A 17,479-nucleotide genomic window follows, 5' to 3' on the forward strand; every position below is an offset into this window, starting at 1 on the left:
GCACCCGAGCATTTTGGTGCTCGCTCATCTCTAGCTACTACTGAAAAATACAACAGAAAAATTAAAAAGCTATGATTTTTTAAAAGTTAGGAGGAAAAAACAAAAATAAAAAAATAAGAATGGCCAAGTCCTCAAGAGGTTCATACAGAAATTAATGAGGTTTTAGCCAGAGCAAAAGATCTTGTAATAACTAGTGAGTTTTCACATTCTAAGAATGGAGGCAGCTGTGGAGGATGTTGGGAGAATGCAATCCAGAAGTGCTCGCACGACTTCCTCAAAAGGATAGGTGGATTCACATAAAAGTATGGTGCTCTTTAGAAAAAAAGGGGTTATTTTTTGGTAATTTGAGGGTGAGGGGGTGACAATCTTTTTAATTTGACATCAATCTCCTAGCTATAGGTTCTCTTTAAATCCCTATTCTTACCTACTACCATATTTACACCAACATTTTTATATATATTTGTTGTGCAGGCAAACATGAAAGCTGGTTATAAGGTGCCAATAAACTACTTCTGCGTGCCTGAAGTCTCTCATGTAATCATTGTCCCTGTTGACCTCCGCAACTGGCGGATGTTTCAAAAGCAAACTGTGAGTAAATTATTTCAGACTTATTAGTAATTGGACAAAATATGCAAACAAAAATGTTTAGAGACCAATACTTCTAACCATTGGTGTTTTTGGCTACACTATTTATACCGACTTAGCCATGTTCCTGTACTTCTCTTCTGGTTCCCTGTCCTGGCACCACCCTGCTTCTGATTGGGCAAACTATAAAAGCCTGGCCCTTCCACTGCACCAGTGTGCGATTATTAAACTCTCTGCTAGTAGTCTAGCTCCTCTTCCTAACTCGAACCTCCATACCTGCAAACGGCTACGACCTGTTACCGAATCCTGGCCTTCCTCACATGTTACCTGTTTGCTCCCTTGTACCACAACCGATACAACCTGTTACTGACTTCTAGCTACCTATGTCTGCTTGGGTTACAAAACAAAAGGCTCCAACCTATAACTAAACTGGTTACATGCAGTCTTATATATGCTGCCATTTAGGTCTATATTGGACCTCAACAGTCGCTCAACCTAATCACAAATGGCCAATGATTTTTGGTAAAACTGAAAGATCATTCGTACCATAGCTGGAAAAAAAATTAAAAAACGTCCAACTGCTCTCTGATGATGGTCTGTAAATGGCTGGTCAGAAAGATCATATGTTGGTACATTTCATCAAACAAACGATCATTTTGGTTGAAATTGTCTATGTTCCTCAACTTTAGCTTAATGTGTATGACCATCTGAAGGATCATTCTCTCATGTTATGTTTTCACAGGATGTTGATGGTGTTGCACAAAATCCAATATATTGTCGATATCCATTTATCTTTACATTTGATACTAAGATTCAGTATTTGGACCATGATGCATTCGTGAAGAAGAATGTAAGTTCTTTTTCTTTTATTGAATAAAGTGGACAATTAGAATATTACATTTTACCACAGCAACTGTCAATATAATCCATTCATTAAAATACTGTGCCAAAAGAAAAAGTTACTACATACCTGCACTTTTGTCTATGGACACTTCTCGGCCCCCTCCTCTTCTCTGTCTACACAGCCCCCATTAGACAGACAATTAGGAGATTTGGCCTTCAGTACCATCTCTATGCTGATGACACCCAGTTATACACCTCTTCCCGTGACATCACAGCAACATTCCTCAAGAATGCCACCGACACTATGTCCTCTCTCTACCTAAAATTGAACCTCTCAGAAACTGACCTACTGGTGTTTCCGCCCTCTACTAAACGACCTCATCCTGACATCTCCATCTCAGTATGTGGCACCACCATAACTCTCAGCACGCCCGCTGTCTTGGGGTTATATTCGACTCTGATCGCTCCTTTACCCCCACCTCCAATCTGTGGCCCGAACATGTCAGCTGCACCTCAAGAACATTGCAAGAATCCGCCCTTTTTTCACCATGGACACGCTAAAAACGCTCACCACTCTCGGCTTGATTATTGCAACTTGCTGCTGATCAGCCTCCCCTTCCCGGCTTATCTTCCTGTCCAGCAGCTACTCGGACGCCTCTGCCCTGTGCTGGTCAGTATGTTGGCTGCCTGTCAAATACAGAATACAATTTAAACTCACTACCTTCATCCACAAAGCACTCCACAGCACCGCCCCGACCTACATTGCTTCCCTCATCTCAATACACCGCCAAGTCTGTGCCCTCCGCTGAAATCAGATTAAGTGGCCCTTTAATTCGAACCTCTCATTCCCGCCTCCAAGACTTCTCCAGAACAGCACCAGTCCTCTGGAATGCACTACCAAAAGCTATCTGGGCAATCACTGACACACTAAACTTCAGGCGTTCTCTAAAAACGCACCTATTCAGGGAGGCAAACCGTATCCCCTAAACTAAACCCCTCTTTACTCCGCCTGATAACATGCTCACTGTCTGACCGACTGCAGTTCCTGCAACCCGTAATCAACTGGCAGCTGCAGTTATACTGATTCAGCCACTATACGGCCTGACCATTGTCTATGTGTATAGTATTCCTCACTCTCCACCTCACCATACCGTGCACATCTCCAGCCCCTTTACCTTCTGTATCACCCCATTATTTGTAGTATGTAAGCTCGTTGGAGCAGGACCCTCACCCCTACTGTTTCCATCAATTGATTACTTCATGTAACTGCGGTCTTGTTTTTACTCCCCCTGTCTTGTAAGCACTGCAGAATATGTTGGTGCTATATAAATAAAGATTATTATTATTACTACATAATTACATTTGCTTCTGTTATAGAGTGTATTTTTTTAGTTTTTGGTTATTGTAACCACATGTGTGTTTTGCTCATATAAAATTCCATTATTGGGTCGCTCACATGGGATAAATCCGTATTGTGTGCACCTTATAGCTAATCATGGGGTTTAGCAGGTGCACAATTCCAACTACTACATGTATCTACCACCATTATCATTTTTGCCTTGTAGGTCTTGATGTGATAGGGATGAAATGCATACACTGAATGCTTACCTTGAACCTTTAGTATGATATTCATAGGCAAAAGAATGGTATCTCTTAATACCTATGCACAGTTATGATATAATTAAGCATTATTAAAAACAGGTATGCCCTCAATCAGGGATTATTATTGCTATATTTGGCCTATAGGACTTAATCATTTTATGATTTGCAAAAGGACAACTTATTCTTAGTCCAGATTGTGCAGCAGTCTGGGCAAGAGAAGATAATTGTAATGTCTTACTGACACTGGATTGGAGCCTAGGTGTAGTAATCGATCCGGACTGGAGAGTAGTTGGGAGGAAGCCAGGTCATTAGCAGGTGGTTACAGTTGCAGTACAGCGGATGAGGCAGGAAGCGTAGTCAAGTGGAAGCCGTGTCGTTAGCAGGTGGTCACAGTCGCAGTACACAGGATGAGACAGCAAGCGTAGTCAAGTGAAAGCCGGGTTCTTAGCAGGTGGTCACAGTTGCAGAACAGAGGATGAGGCAGGAAGTGTTGTCAAGTAGAAGCAGGGTCATTAGCAGATGGTCACGGTTGTAGTAGCAGAGGAGCAGGCTACAGTGGAGCTTGATTACAGGCTGGGAGCTCAATAATCAAGCATTGAAGGGGTGGCAGGCCTAGGCTTATATAGAAAGTGCAATCAGGAACAGAGGTGGGGTCAGGACCAGGTGGCAGGAACAAGGTAACTGGGAAATACAGAACAAGGCTAGGTATTTAGAAAGGGAACTGTCCAAGTCCTGAATAGCCTAGTAGAGGGAGCTGCCGACTACAATGTGAGAGGTCGTGGCTTGGAGCCCTGACAATAATATTCTTCCCTGGCAGTTGGGACTTCACTTTCATCAGGTCCCCGACTGTATATAATCCAGCTGAACTGATGAAGGGGTTTTGCCCTGAAATGCGTTTTCCAATGGTCTAGGCTTATATTACCAAATAAAGGAGAATTTGAACCTAATCATTCTAATTTGATTGCTCCTAGAGCGTTGTGCCGAATGACCAGTTGTTTGGCTCTCTGTATACCCATGCCTACTTAGGTGGAGCAGTATCTGGTCAGCAGCACATCCGTATTATCTTGTACACTTCCAACCCATACAGCGCTTACCTTCTCTTTAGGCCACTCTTACCACATTGCTTTTGCTTCACCCCTTTTTTTCTATTCTGCATCTATGTTAATGCCATTTTATTATTACTCTATATTGAATAAGAATGTACAGTATGTCACAAAAAAAAAGTTAAAAATAAATATATAATTTCATGCACCCTAAGGCTGCCTTCATACTTGCAAGAAAATCGTGTGATTTTTGAGCGATGCGAGAGTGTGGGAAAACACAGAATTATGAAACCCGTGCTTTTCTTTTTTTTTAAATTAGATATTTTTTATTGAACATTTCCAACTTTTCTTTTACATATTTCAAATATATTATCAGTCATCATTGTACATAACTGTTTCCCTCCCCAACCCCCTCCTCCCTCCCTCCCTCCCTTGGTCTCTCTCTTAACAATCTGTCCAGTATATATGAGTAGCTTAGGTTCAGTAAGTTCCATCTCGTGTTCTGGTTATGTTATAAACAAAGAGGGTTTTAAACGATAAATGTCCATTATAGTTCCGTTGTTTTCTTTCCTCTCGTCTTCCAGATACAAATGCAGATTGTTCCTGCTTGGCCCGGGAAGGGGGGGGGGGGGTGTGAACAAATGCCACCGTCAGTTATTTGATCTCTCTCTCTCTCTATTCCGCCTCACATGTTTCCGTGTACCATATGTCAACAAAGATTTATTATTATTATTATTATAACCGTTGTTCTCTTTATCTGTTTCCTCTTTTTTCAATAAACCATATATTTTTTTTCCCCCCTCCCACACTCATCTTTTGTGGTTTTTTGATTTATTTATTTATGGTCCTTTTATTTATTTACTTCCCCTTCCCTTCCGGGTTAAATGTCATATTTACAGATGCTGACCCACACAGCATTCCACATCTCTCTCCGCCCGTGCACTTCCTATCCCACTAACTGTCCTAGATTTGCTCTGGTTTGAGCCTGTGTCCATCTAAGCCATATATCGTAATATTTTTGGCTATTTTTGCGTTTAACATATATGTTTTTTTTTCCCATGGAAGTATTTGGGCAACTTTATTTTTAAATTCACCTATTGTGGGAGGGTCCTCATCCAGCCAGTGCTGCGCAATCGTTTTTCTTGCCATATATAGCAGTCTGGCTACCGCTAGCTTTTCGTTTTCATCTAATGCTAAGTCGTGGATGTAGCCCAGAATGCACACAAACGGTGTGAGATCCAAAGTTATTCCGAATGTTGTATTAATTATTTCGCATATTTCGGTCCAATATCTATGTAGCTTTGGGCATCGCCACATCATATGGATTAGGTCTGCTGTGTGGGTCTTGCATCTTGCGCACATAGGGGAAGTTCTTATTCCTATATTATGTAGAAAGGCTGGGGTCCGGTATACTCTATGTATCAAGTATATTTGAGACAGCCTGCGCGACTCACTCAGAGACAAACTAGGTATCATTTGTAGGTTTTCCTCCCAGTGCGACTCCTCAATACGGCCAATGTCCTCTTCCCATTTTGCCTTGGACCGAACCGGGTTGCGTGCATTCACTGTGTCCTGCACATGACAGTATAGTTGCGTGATTTTCCCAGCCGTAGTGTTTGCGGTTCCAATTATATTAGCCACTATATTTGTTGCTACCGTTATTTCCGTCGTGGCCACCTCCGCCTGAAAGGCGTGTCTTAACCGCAAGTATTTATAAAATTCCTTATTTAATAGATCATAGTCTTGTCTTAATTGCTCGAAGGTTCTCATCCCCCCTCCATCTAATATTTGTGTCATTCTTATAATTCCTTTATCTTCCCATCCCTGGAAATCCTGCAATTTATAAATTTCTGGGAAACGTGGATTGTTCCATATTGGAGTGTATTGTGTGCAACTAGTTAATCCCAACATAGACCTAGTTTTTCACCATGTTTTGTGAATAAGTAGTAGCGTCAGGGTATTTTGACCATTTTTACTGAATATACCTCTCTAGAGCTTCAAATAAGTGTGACCCGGCGAAACATTCCTTCAGAATCCGGAAGCAAGCATCTTGTGTTTCCTCCGATTCCCAACCCCTAAGATGTTGTAATTGGGAAGCTATGAAATATGACAGGGGGTTGGGTACTGCCAATCCGCCCTTCTCTTTAGGGTTACTCAGCACTTCCAGTTTAATGCGGGGGATTTTTCCCCCCCATATAAGTTCTCTAAACATTCTGTTGATTTTATAAAAAAAGCGCTGTGTTATCCAATGTGGGGAATTATGCAGCAAGTATAGTAGCTGCGGCATCCATATCATTTTAATAAGATTTGTCCTCCCTATCACTGACAATGGAAGTTTACGCCACACATGAAGTTTTTGTTTCCACCTGGTAATGAGTGGTTCTAGATTTATCCTCCCATATTCACTGACCTTTCTAGTGATGTTAACTCCCAGATATTTAAATGTCGCGGTACATTTCATAGTTATTTCTTTATTAATAATTTGCAGTTTGGGGACATCCACTGGCATTATTACTGATTTAGAGCAATTGATCGTCAATCCTGAGAAGGATCCGAATTCTTTAATTGTCTGCATAGTCATCTCCAAAGACCCCCCTGCATCCTCTAAAAATAGGAGTATATAATCGGCATATAAAGCGTTTTTTCCCCCCCCCCCCCCCCCTCCATATTTCCTCTCCGGAAACCCACTATTCCCGGGTGAGCCCGTATTTTACACGCAAGTGGTTCAATTGCCAGTGCAAACAACAGTGGTGACAGCGGGCACCCTTGTCTTGTTCCCCTGTGTAGTGGGAACATATCAGAGGACCCCCCGTTGATGAACACATCCGCCCCCACGTTTGTGTACAGCAGTCTGACCATACGCAGGAACCCTGGGCTGCACCCCATTTTTTCTAGTACTTTCCAAAGATATAACCATTCAACACTGTCAAAAGCCTTAGCAGCATCTAGGGGAGCATATTATTCTGTTTCCCTCATTGTCTGTTGGAATTTGTAGGTTCAAATACAGTCTGCATATGTTCGCTGCCGTGGACCTCGCCGGTATAAACCCGTTTTGGTCCGGATGTACCAGGGTGGATACCACTCTGGAGAGTCGATTTGCCAGGGCTTTTGCTATAATTTTAACGTCTGTATTTATCAGTGAGATTGGCCTGTACGAGTCCATCAACAGGGGGTCCTTATCCGATTTTAGTAGAATTGTTATTTTTGCTTTTTTCATAGATGGCGGTAGTTCTCCCTGCTCCTCTGCCTCCCCTATACTGTCCAAGAGACATGGTAACAAGATATCCGCGAACTACTTATAATATTCTATAGGAAAACCGTCCTCCCAGGGGCCTTGTTGTTTTGCATGCTTTTCACCGCTTCCTGCAGCTCCTCCAAATCTAGTGGAACGTCAAGAAAAGCTTTCTGCTCCTCCGAGAGTTTACGTGTTGTTATTTCTGCCAGATAGTCCTCTATCTGCTCCGCAGATTTATTCAGTCTGGAGGAGTACAGGGAGCAGTAAAAATCCTTAGCAATCTCCCTAATTGAGGGTGTATCCCTAGTAATACTACCCCGCGCATCTTTAAGTTCTAGGATGTACGTAGAACTATTCTGTGCCCGGGCTATTACCGCTAGCATATCTCCCGTACGCTCCCCCTCTTCATAGTAGGACTGTTTTCGAAACCCTTCTTTGGTGGCCGCCGTCTCCAGAGTGTATGTATTTAATGCTTCTTGGGCCTCCTTCCAGGCCTGCAGCGCTGATGTAGTGCCTTCTTTCACAAATTTGTCCTCCGATTCTTTTAGACCCATTTGCAGTCTCTGTCCCCTTTCTTTATGACTATTTTTTGCTTGGGTAATTTGCTGTATAAATATTCCCCTCATGTAGGCTTTCATGGCCTCCCAGCATACTGTCATATTTGTTGATCCTTTATTTAATTCAAAGTACTCCACCAGAGCGATTTTAGTGTTTTCTTTATTTAGTGGGGATTTAACCAGTGGGGATTTAGTTTTCACCTCTTACTGGTATAAATGTCGTTGTTGCAGTGCTGTATGTCTAATCCTAACAGGGAGTGGTCCGATATGACTCTAGGTAGATATTCAATGGATAACGTGTCCCCATACAGTTTAACATTACCCACTGCTAAATCTATTCTTGATAGGGATTGATATGTAGTTGAATGACATGAATATTGCTTGTCATTAGGGTGTCTTGCTCTCTATATATCTAGCAATGACGTTTCCGCTAATAAACGTCCTAGCGACGTAATACTATTCTCTCCCGGGGTATTTTCGACTCGTAACCTGTCCTGCAAGGGGTTAATAACCGAGTTGAAGTCTCCGATTATAAGTACTGGAACATCCGGTGTCTCCGCCGTAAATCCCAGCACTTGACGCATTACTGAGTGTTATATGGGGGTGGTATATATATTGAGATGAGGACATAGGTTTAGTTATATACCTTGCAATTTAAGCAGACGAACCGGTCCTGCGCATCTATCTTCTGTGTGAAGCACTTAAACGGGATGTTTCTATGTATGATTATGCTGACGCCTCTGGAGTGTCTCGTATGCGTAGAGTGAAAGCTATGCCCCATTCCTGCTACTTTAAAGGTGTCTATAGTGTCTTTAGCTAAGTGGGTTTCTTGTAGACATATAATGGCTGGGCTCTGTTCTTTAATTACTTGCAATACCGCTGACCGTTTCGCCGGGTCACCCATTCCTCTCACATTCCATGAGATGACTCTAATTTTGGTACTCATTTCCGTTGTGTATTATATTCCTCAGAATTACATGTTCCAGGCATCCCTCGCCAGCCCCGCCTAAGTGAGCGAGTCGCACTGGGAGGATCCGTGTCTCCTTATCATGATCACGCAGGCTGTCCTATATCACACATGCATTGTCTAAGTACTGCAGAACATCCCTCTTATCTGAGATCAAACTATTACAACCCATCTTTAAATATCCTGGTCCACCCTCCCGCCTTTTATAACTTTCCCCTAGTAACCCCATACATTCTAGCTGTACACACAGAATAACATTCCCCCCTCCCCCCTCTGAACAAAATTTCTATTGCATATTAACATCCCTTCTATACATAACTTTTCCAGAACTATCACAATATAAGAGAGAGAGACCAAAAACTGAACTTCCCCAACATAAAACTCACGGATCCGTTGTTTAACGATCGGATCGGGGTACCAGTCCTCCATATTCCTCGGCGGTGTGGCGAGGTCTTCAAGTCTTCACCTTTCAGTAGCTCCTTTTTCAAGTCGGTCCATTTCAATTGGGCATAAGCGTGCGTATTTTCCTTTCAATCATCGTCATCTTTCCTGCTCGGAGATTCGCGTGGCGATCTTCCCCGGCGGATCTGTTCCTCATTACGGTCGAGCCAGGAATTAGCTTCTTTTGGATTGATGAAAAAGTGCGTATTTCCCAGTGCTGCAACTCTCAGTTTGGCAGGATACAGCATTGCGTACGGGATTTGTAGATTTCTCAGTCTCTTTTTTTATTTCAATGAACGTTGCTCGTTTTTTCTGTAGGTCAGTGGAGAAATCTGGGAAAAACGACACCCTGGCACCATTAAAGCGGATTTCTCCATTTTCGCGGGCTTTGTGCAGTATGGCGTCGCGGTCTCTGTAGTGTAGAAGTTTGAGAAGTACCGGTCTTGGAGGAGCCCCGGGGGGGAGGGGTCGTGTCGGCACACGATGCACTCTCTCTTGACTAACATTGATGTTAGTGCATTTCTCCCAAACAGCTCAGGGAGCCAAGTTTCAAAAAGGTCCAGTGTGTTATTCCCCTCTGCTTTCTCTGGGAGGCCCACAATCCGCACATTATTACATAGTAACATAGTAACATAGTATGTAAGGCCGAATGAAGACATTGTCCATCTAGTCCAGCCTGTCTATCCTACTGTGTTGATCCAGAGGAAGGCAAAAAACCCCAGGGCCAGAAGCCAATTAGCCCTTTTGGGGGAAAAATTCCTTCCCGACTCCCTAATGGCAATCAGACTGTTCCCTGGATCAACCCCTAATAGTTCCTACCTGCCTGTATACCAGGATTGACCCTTAACCTAATATTTATATCCTGTAATATACTTCTTCTCCAGAAAGACATCAAGTCCCCTTTTAAACTCCTCTATCGATTTTGCCATCACCACTTCCTCCGGTAGAGAGTTCCACAGTCTAACTGCTCTTACAGTAAAGAACCCCTTTCTATGTTGGTGATGAAACCTACTTTCCTCTAATCGTAGCGGATGTCCTCTTGTTACCGTCGTGGTCCTGGGTGTAAACAGATCGCGGGAGAGATCCATGTGTTGTCCCCTCATGTACTTATACATGGTTATTTGGTCGCCTCTTAACCTTCTTTTTTCTAGAGTAAATAGTCCCAATTTGGATAGCCTCTGTGGGTATTCCAGTCCCGTCATTCCATGTATTAGTTTAGTTGCCCTTCTTTGAACCCCTTCAAGCACTGTGACATCTTTCCTGAGCACCGGTGTCCAGAATTGTACGCAGTATTCCATGTGAGGCCTGACAAGTGCCTTATATAATGGAAGGATAATGTTCTCGTCCTTCGCCCCTATACCTCTTTTAATGCACCCCAAGACTTTATTTGCCTTTGCAGCAGCTGACTGGCATTGGTTACTCCAGTTTAGTCTATTATCCACTAATACCCCTAGATCCTTTTCCATATCACTTTTCCCCAGCGGTACCCCATTAAGTAAATATTTGTGACATCCGTTCCTCCTGCCCATGTGCATAGTCTTACATTTTTCAACATTGAACTTCATTTGCCATTTTTCTGCCATTACGTCTTGAGCGATTCTCCAGGTCATCTATTTTATTCTGCAGGAATTGCATATTATGCAGGCTTTTTTCAACGTCTCTCTGGAGTGGTTGTATCACATCTTTCACATCGCTGTGCTGCAGTGCTACTGCTCACATTGCCGGTTAGGCTCTTCCCCCAAAACCCGTGCTTTTCAATGACTTCATTCCCATTTGCGATGTTTTCTGTCCTGCGATGTTGCGAGATTTGGAAATTGCTGCCTGCCCTATCTTTCTGCGTTTTTTTTTCTTCTCGCCCTTGTTTCCCTATGCGACTCCAATTTATCTAAAAGAGATACTTAAAGAAATATTCTAACCTTAAATCTAGGACGCAAAGATACTAGCCGGAGAAGCACTTATGATGAATATGATGCAACACAGCAGTGATAATCCTAGAATACCTATTTTACATCTGAAACTCAGGCATAAACATTTCTTGGAAGATGCTCTGAAGAAGTTAAAGGGGTTGTCTCGCGCCGAAATGGTTTTTTTTTTTTTTCCATAGGCCCCCCCCGTTCGGCGCAGGACAACCCCAAAGGATGTGTTAAAAAAAAAATTTTTTATTAGTTACCCGAATCCCCGCTCTGCGACGTCTTCCTTCTTCTTCCTTCACCAAGATGGCCGCCGGGATCTTCACCCACGATGCACCTCGGGTCTTCTCCCATGGTGCACCGTGGGCTCTGTGCGGTCCATTGCCGATTCCAGCCTCCTGATTGGCTGGAATCGGCACACGTGACGGGGCGGAGCTACGAGGACCAGCTCTCCGGCACGAGCGGCCCCATTCACCAGGAAGAAGACCGCACAGCGCAAGCGCGTCTAAAAAAGCAAGAAGACATCAGAATTAGACGGATCGATGGGGACGCTAGCAACAGAGCAGGTAAGTGAATAACTTCTGTATGGCTCATATTTAATGCACGATGTACATTACAAAGTGCATTAATATGGCCATACAGAAGTGTATAACCCCACTTGCTGCCGCGAGACAACCCCTTTAAGCATGGTGGAAGATTGTGATCTACAAAAGGAATTACTGGTAAAATCAGTTAATTTTTGACAAATTGTCTTTTTAATAAAATTCTTTGCTAGATATTTGTCATGTTATTAGTCTGTGTGTTCTTAGTATAATTAGATGAAGATATACAGAGAAGGATATGCAAAGGGACATTTTTTCATCCTTCTACAGTGCAAGTCCTCTTGATTAGTGCTTCTTAAACTGTGAGGCCCCAACCAGTTAGTGAAACGCGGACCAGGAGGCAGCTTTGATAAGAATGGTTATATTCTTTCTACAGTTGTAACAATCTCTGGTTTTGCACCATAACTGACTCATTCTGTGCTGATTTTTAATGGTCCACTGGATTCAAAAGATAACTTTTAGAGAAAATTAAAGGGGTTGTCTCGCGAAATCAAGTGGGGTTATACACTTCTGTATGGCCATATTAATGCACTTTGTAATGTACATCGTGCATTAAATATGAGCCATACAGAAGTTATTCACTTACCTGCTCCGTTGCTAGCGTCCTCGTCTCCATGGTTCCGTCTAAATTCGCTGGCGGCTTGCTTTTTTAGACGCGCTTGCGCAGTCCGGTCTTCTGCTCTGAGCACGAGCCGCTTCAGTGTGCTCGCCGCTACAGCTCTTCTGCGCATGCACAGACGAGCTGTATCTTCTCGGGAGCGCGCTGGAGCGGCCATTCTGCTACCATCCTCTGTTAGAGGAAGGTGCAGAGCCGCCCAGCAGAGCCGTCCACCCGAGCTGCCCAGCCGCCCAGGTAAGTGATGGGTGACGGACTGACGGGGGTGACGCGTGACGGACTGCCGCTGTGGTCCCGGAGCCTACCGCTGGGCCCCGGGGCCTACCGCTGTGGCCCCGGAGCCTACCGCTGGGCCCCGGGGCCTACCGCTGTGGCCCCGGAGCCTACCGCTGGGCCCCAGGGCCCACCGCTGTGGCCCCGGAGCCTACCGCTGGGCCCCGGGGCCTACCGCTGGGCCCCGGTGCCTACCGCTGGGGAGCCGGGGCGTAGCGCTGGGGAGCCGGGGCGTAGCGCGGGGGAGCCGGGGCCTAGCGCGGGGGAGCCGGGGCCTAGCGCGGGGGAGCCGGGGCCTAGCGCGGGGGAGCCGGGGCCTAGCGCGGGGAAGCCGGGGCCTAGCGCGGGGAAGCCGGGGCCTAGCGCCGGTTACCTGCTACCTGGCGGTGGGTGACTGGTCGGCCGCATTTAATCCCAGGGCCTGGTCGGCGGCTGCGGGGCGTCTGGTTGTCAGAGAGACACAGCTGGTAGCGTCTCGGGAGCGCGCACATCGGGCTATAGCAAGCGACGGGAAAAGAGCCGGCAGCCATCTTGGGGAAACTTTTTATAAGTTGCTGAAACGCTGGAACTGTAAGTAGAAACCGGCTAGAAAAGTCATTTACAGGGGGGCTTAGTAATGTATGCTTAATAAGGGGGACTGGGCAAAAAAAAAATTCACTGCTACCTCGAGACAACCCCTTTAAAGTTATTGCTCAAAACTTTGGCATGGAAGATGGCCAGGATTGAGGTCCAGGACTCACCAGCATGTTCTGTGGAACAAAAATTAAGAAGTGCTCTAGAGAAATCGTTAGGAAATATACACTGTATATTAGTTTAGTTCTGAATCTTTTTTTTTTTTTTTTTTTTTTTAAGAAGCCGTAATTGAGAAAGGATCCCTTAGCACCACTTATCTTAAAGGGGTTGCACGAGTATAAAATTTCATTTTTTAAATGATGGGGCATACTCTAAAATAACAAAAGAATAGATACTTACCAGCATTATTGCCCCTGGAAGCAGTAGAGTGGCTCCAAAGCATCTCCTACTGTCAGCGCTGGCTGGAAGTCAGGTGACTGCTGCGGCCAATCAGAGGCTGCAGCTTCACCTTCCGTACTCTTACCATTATCGCTCAACATCCTTGTCGCCATGATGCCAGGAGTTCACGACGAGATGTTGCAGCCTCTTATTGGCGATCAGCTGACTTCCGGCCAGTGCTTGACAGTGGGAGATTCACTGGAGCTATTCTTTTGTAATTTTAGAGTATGCTCGGCCATTTAAAAGAATTTTACACTCGGACAACCCCTTTAAGGAAATTAAAAACTTCAAAGGACTGTAGAGATCCTCTAGCACGGACCTAAATGATTCCATAGTTAGGTCAACCTGAGCTGCAATATCTTTCTTGCTTCAAATACAGTCTATGTCTGAAACAGTGAGGTTGCTCATTCAATAATTTGGCAAATAAGCAACCTCGCAATGGGAGAACTCCGCAATCCCCTGCCACGGCTGTGACAGCCGTGGCGGAGGATTCCTGCATCGCCGAAGTGATGAGAGGCTATTTTCACATGAAAACACCTTGCATTCCTGAGGCTTTCACATGGATGGTGAGCGCGACATGGGGGTGAGATTCACGGCCCCATATCGCACTCACCCATGTGAAACTAGCCTTAGGCCCCTTTGACACGACCGTATGCCTTTTTACGTTCGCCCATATGCGCCGTAAAATCACATTATCTATATTAGTGTATTATCGGCCATTCACATGAGCGGTTGCAGCGTATTAGCAAAGAAATACAATGCAGCGCGGAAATTCCTAGTTCGACAAAGAGCCTCAGAATGACTTGTGCCACACGCAAAAAAAAACACAGCATGCTCTATTTTCATGCGCATTTCCTGCACAGGAAAAAAACACATCTGGGGCTCATTACAGGATTTGGCCATTTCAACGGCTGGGAGCATCGGTGTTGTTTTCCATGAGCAATTGCACACGACTTGAGCGTGCAAAAAGCACAGTAAAAAAACAGTTGCGCACACAAATACGCAATTTTTAAAATGCAGCACAAAAACATGTGCAAATATGTTTACACCTCTGTAAAGCGGCCCTTACCATTTAAGATGCCTTTCAGCATCATAGGAGTAAGGTAGCTTCAGTGATGAATACTGTATAAATAAAGTTTGTTGAACTAGGCACTAACTCTATACTGAACCCCATGTAGTAAGGTATATTTTTTAGTATGTAAGAGCAGATCTTGAAAAGAACAGCTAAAGATAATGAGCCGACCTTTACATCCAGCATATGCGCACATAGTAATCCGTAATTAGAGACATGCCTCCCCTTCTTTCTGGGCATGCCAGTATTAGATTCTCTGTGGGATATAGTGTGGACAAGGGTATAAAAGTGTATTTAAAAAGCTAACTTATTTGTGAAATGTACGCCCACATATTAACTGGATGTTTTGATATCTATATTCTCCTTCAGGTGGAATTTCACGGGGAGGTTACAACCGATCCCCGCGCAACAATGACAGAGTTCTTCCTGTTAGTGGCGGAAAAGATGGTCCAACCTGATTTTGGGCTGTTTGCTAGTTCTGATCCTCTACTACCTCTGTGGTTTCCAAGTCGGGTAAGGTCCTTTTTTTTGCTAGTTTATATTAATTGTAACGTTGATGTTTTTGCACATTAAAACTTATTGCAGCTTTGGAAATGCATTTAGTTAGAAATAGCGCCACACTTGTCTATGGGCTTTGTCTGGTATTGCAGTCAAGCTCAATTTAAGTTAACAGGGCATAGCTTCAATATCAAATGCAACCCGTGAACACGTGTGACACCATTTTTGAATAACAGAAGCCTTTTTTTTCTAATGCCGTGGGGAACCTTGCTACTGTTCAGTGCAAGAGCAGATTTCCTATGAGGCAGTTTTCTATTGACAAGTTATCTTTATATTAAATTCATTTTCTTTTGTATTTTAGCCATTATTGGACAAAAAAATGTATTATCACTATGGCATTCTGTGTGGATTGGCAATTTTCAGTGCGGCTGTTATATATATACCATTCCCACTGGCTTTGTTTAAGAAACTTTTGAGTAAAAAAGTTACCCTAGAGGACTTAAAAGAACTGCAGCCTATAATGGGGAGGTAAGTCAGTTATCTCCAGTAGTTTCTCTAAACACAGTATATGTTTTACCTTTATATATAAAATATAGATCATCCTTGTGGTCACCACTCCTGTCACCTGGTAAACTTTGCATACTTAAGGTTGCTTGGGTCAGGAAGGGTACCGTTTCTCCTTAAGGAGAGCACTTAGGTGTGTGAGGAGAATTAGAAGGTCATCCATGCCCCTCTGAGTAATATGCAAATGGAAGATTTTAACAAGTATTATTCGAAGTCTGACATTGACCTGCAGGAAGGCTACCTTCCAATAGGTGGCGCTATAGAGATATTGTTCCATCTGTCTATTTGCATATTTACCAGAGGAGCATGGATGACCTTATAAGTCTCTTCACACCTTATATACCTCCTCAAATAATAAATCAATATTAGATAATGTAAACTATCTGGAAGATCTGGTTTTCCCAACCCTTTCATCAGAACAAATAGATATACTAGAAGCCCCAATCCAAATAGAAGAAATCCAGCAAGCCATACAAGAAATAGCACTAAATAAATCCCCTGGACCAGATGGTCTCCCCTTAGAAGTATATAGAAAATACATAGATCAGTTATCTCCGGTATTATGTGATGCTTTGCAGTGGGGGTATGGAGAAAATTCCCTCCCATCCTCTTTCTATGGGGCATCAATAATAGTGCTATTAAAACCAGGTAAGGACCCGACGGCTTGTAATTCATACAGACCTATATCGCTACTCAATGTGGACTATAAAATACTAACTGAAATATTGGCTACCAGGCTGAATACAGTAATCTTATCCATAATTCATGATGATCAAACAGGTTTTATGCCTGGTAAATCGACAAGGATTAACATACGTAGAACTCAAACGATAGTGCTAGGCAGAATGTATAATAAACCCTGGGCAATAGCGTCATTAGACACTAAAAATGCGTTCGATTCCTTGGAATGGAACTTTCTGGAAGCCTGTTTGACTCGTTTCGGTTTTGGGCCACAGTTTATGGGATGGATTAGATTGCTATACAAGTCACCTATGGCGAATGTAGTAGTTAATGGTATACCATCAGTGAAATTCCCACTGTCACGAGGAACTCGCCAAGGATGTCTTTTGTCCCCGGCCTTATTTGCAATAGCAATAGAGGCACTGGCCATTAGACTGCGTAGCACCACCGAAGTGACAGGAGTACAATGGGGAAATGAAGAAAGTAAAGTAGGATTATACGCAGATGATATGGTCCTATATCTCCGTAGTCCAGAACACTCCTTTCCACGGGCCCTGGAGATAATAAATGAATTCTGCAAGTATTCCGGGTTATACATAAACTGGTCTAAATCAGCAATAATGTATACGAGCCAAGACCCGGTAGTGATCCCATATGTACTTGCTAGCGAACTAGTAGAGACAATTAAATTTAAATATTTAGGAGTTAATATAGTACAGGATCACGAAAATACTATAATCGAGAATATAGACCCTCTATATCAGTGGTGGGGAACCTATGGCACGCGTGCCAGAGGCGGCACTCAGAGCCTTCCCAGCTGGCACTCGCAGTCATCGGCCGCTCACCACATTAGTAAATACCAGCAGGGGTGCCGCAGCTCCCCTGCTGGTATTCACTCAGCAGCGCTGCTAGAGGCGCTGATTCCGGCGGACACTGTGATGTCAGTGTGCAGCCGGAATCCTCCTTCCCCCTCCTCTGA

The 17,479-nt window shown here is 43.9% G+C and overlaps 1 protein-coding gene across 1 annotated transcript in view; it reads left to right on the plus strand.

The window, feature by feature from the left end:
* LOC136573564 (probable E3 ubiquitin-protein ligase HERC6) overlaps window positions 1-17,479 on the plus strand; it is a 131,919-nt gene that overhangs the window by 95,580 nt on the left and 18,860 nt on the right. Inside the window, 4 exon segments of the mRNA XM_066574834.1 lie at window positions 472-588; window positions 1,328-1,435; window positions 15,127-15,270; window positions 15,617-15,783. Coding sequence (XP_066430931.1) covers window positions 472-588; window positions 1,328-1,435; window positions 15,127-15,270; window positions 15,617-15,783 — 536 coding nt within the window.

This window comes from Eleutherodactylus coqui, chromosome 7, assembly GCF_035609145.1.
Source record: "Eleutherodactylus coqui strain aEleCoq1 chromosome 7, aEleCoq1.hap1, whole genome shotgun sequence".
NCBI lineage: Eukaryota > Metazoa > Chordata > Amphibia > Anura > Eleutherodactylidae > Eleutherodactylus > Eleutherodactylus coqui.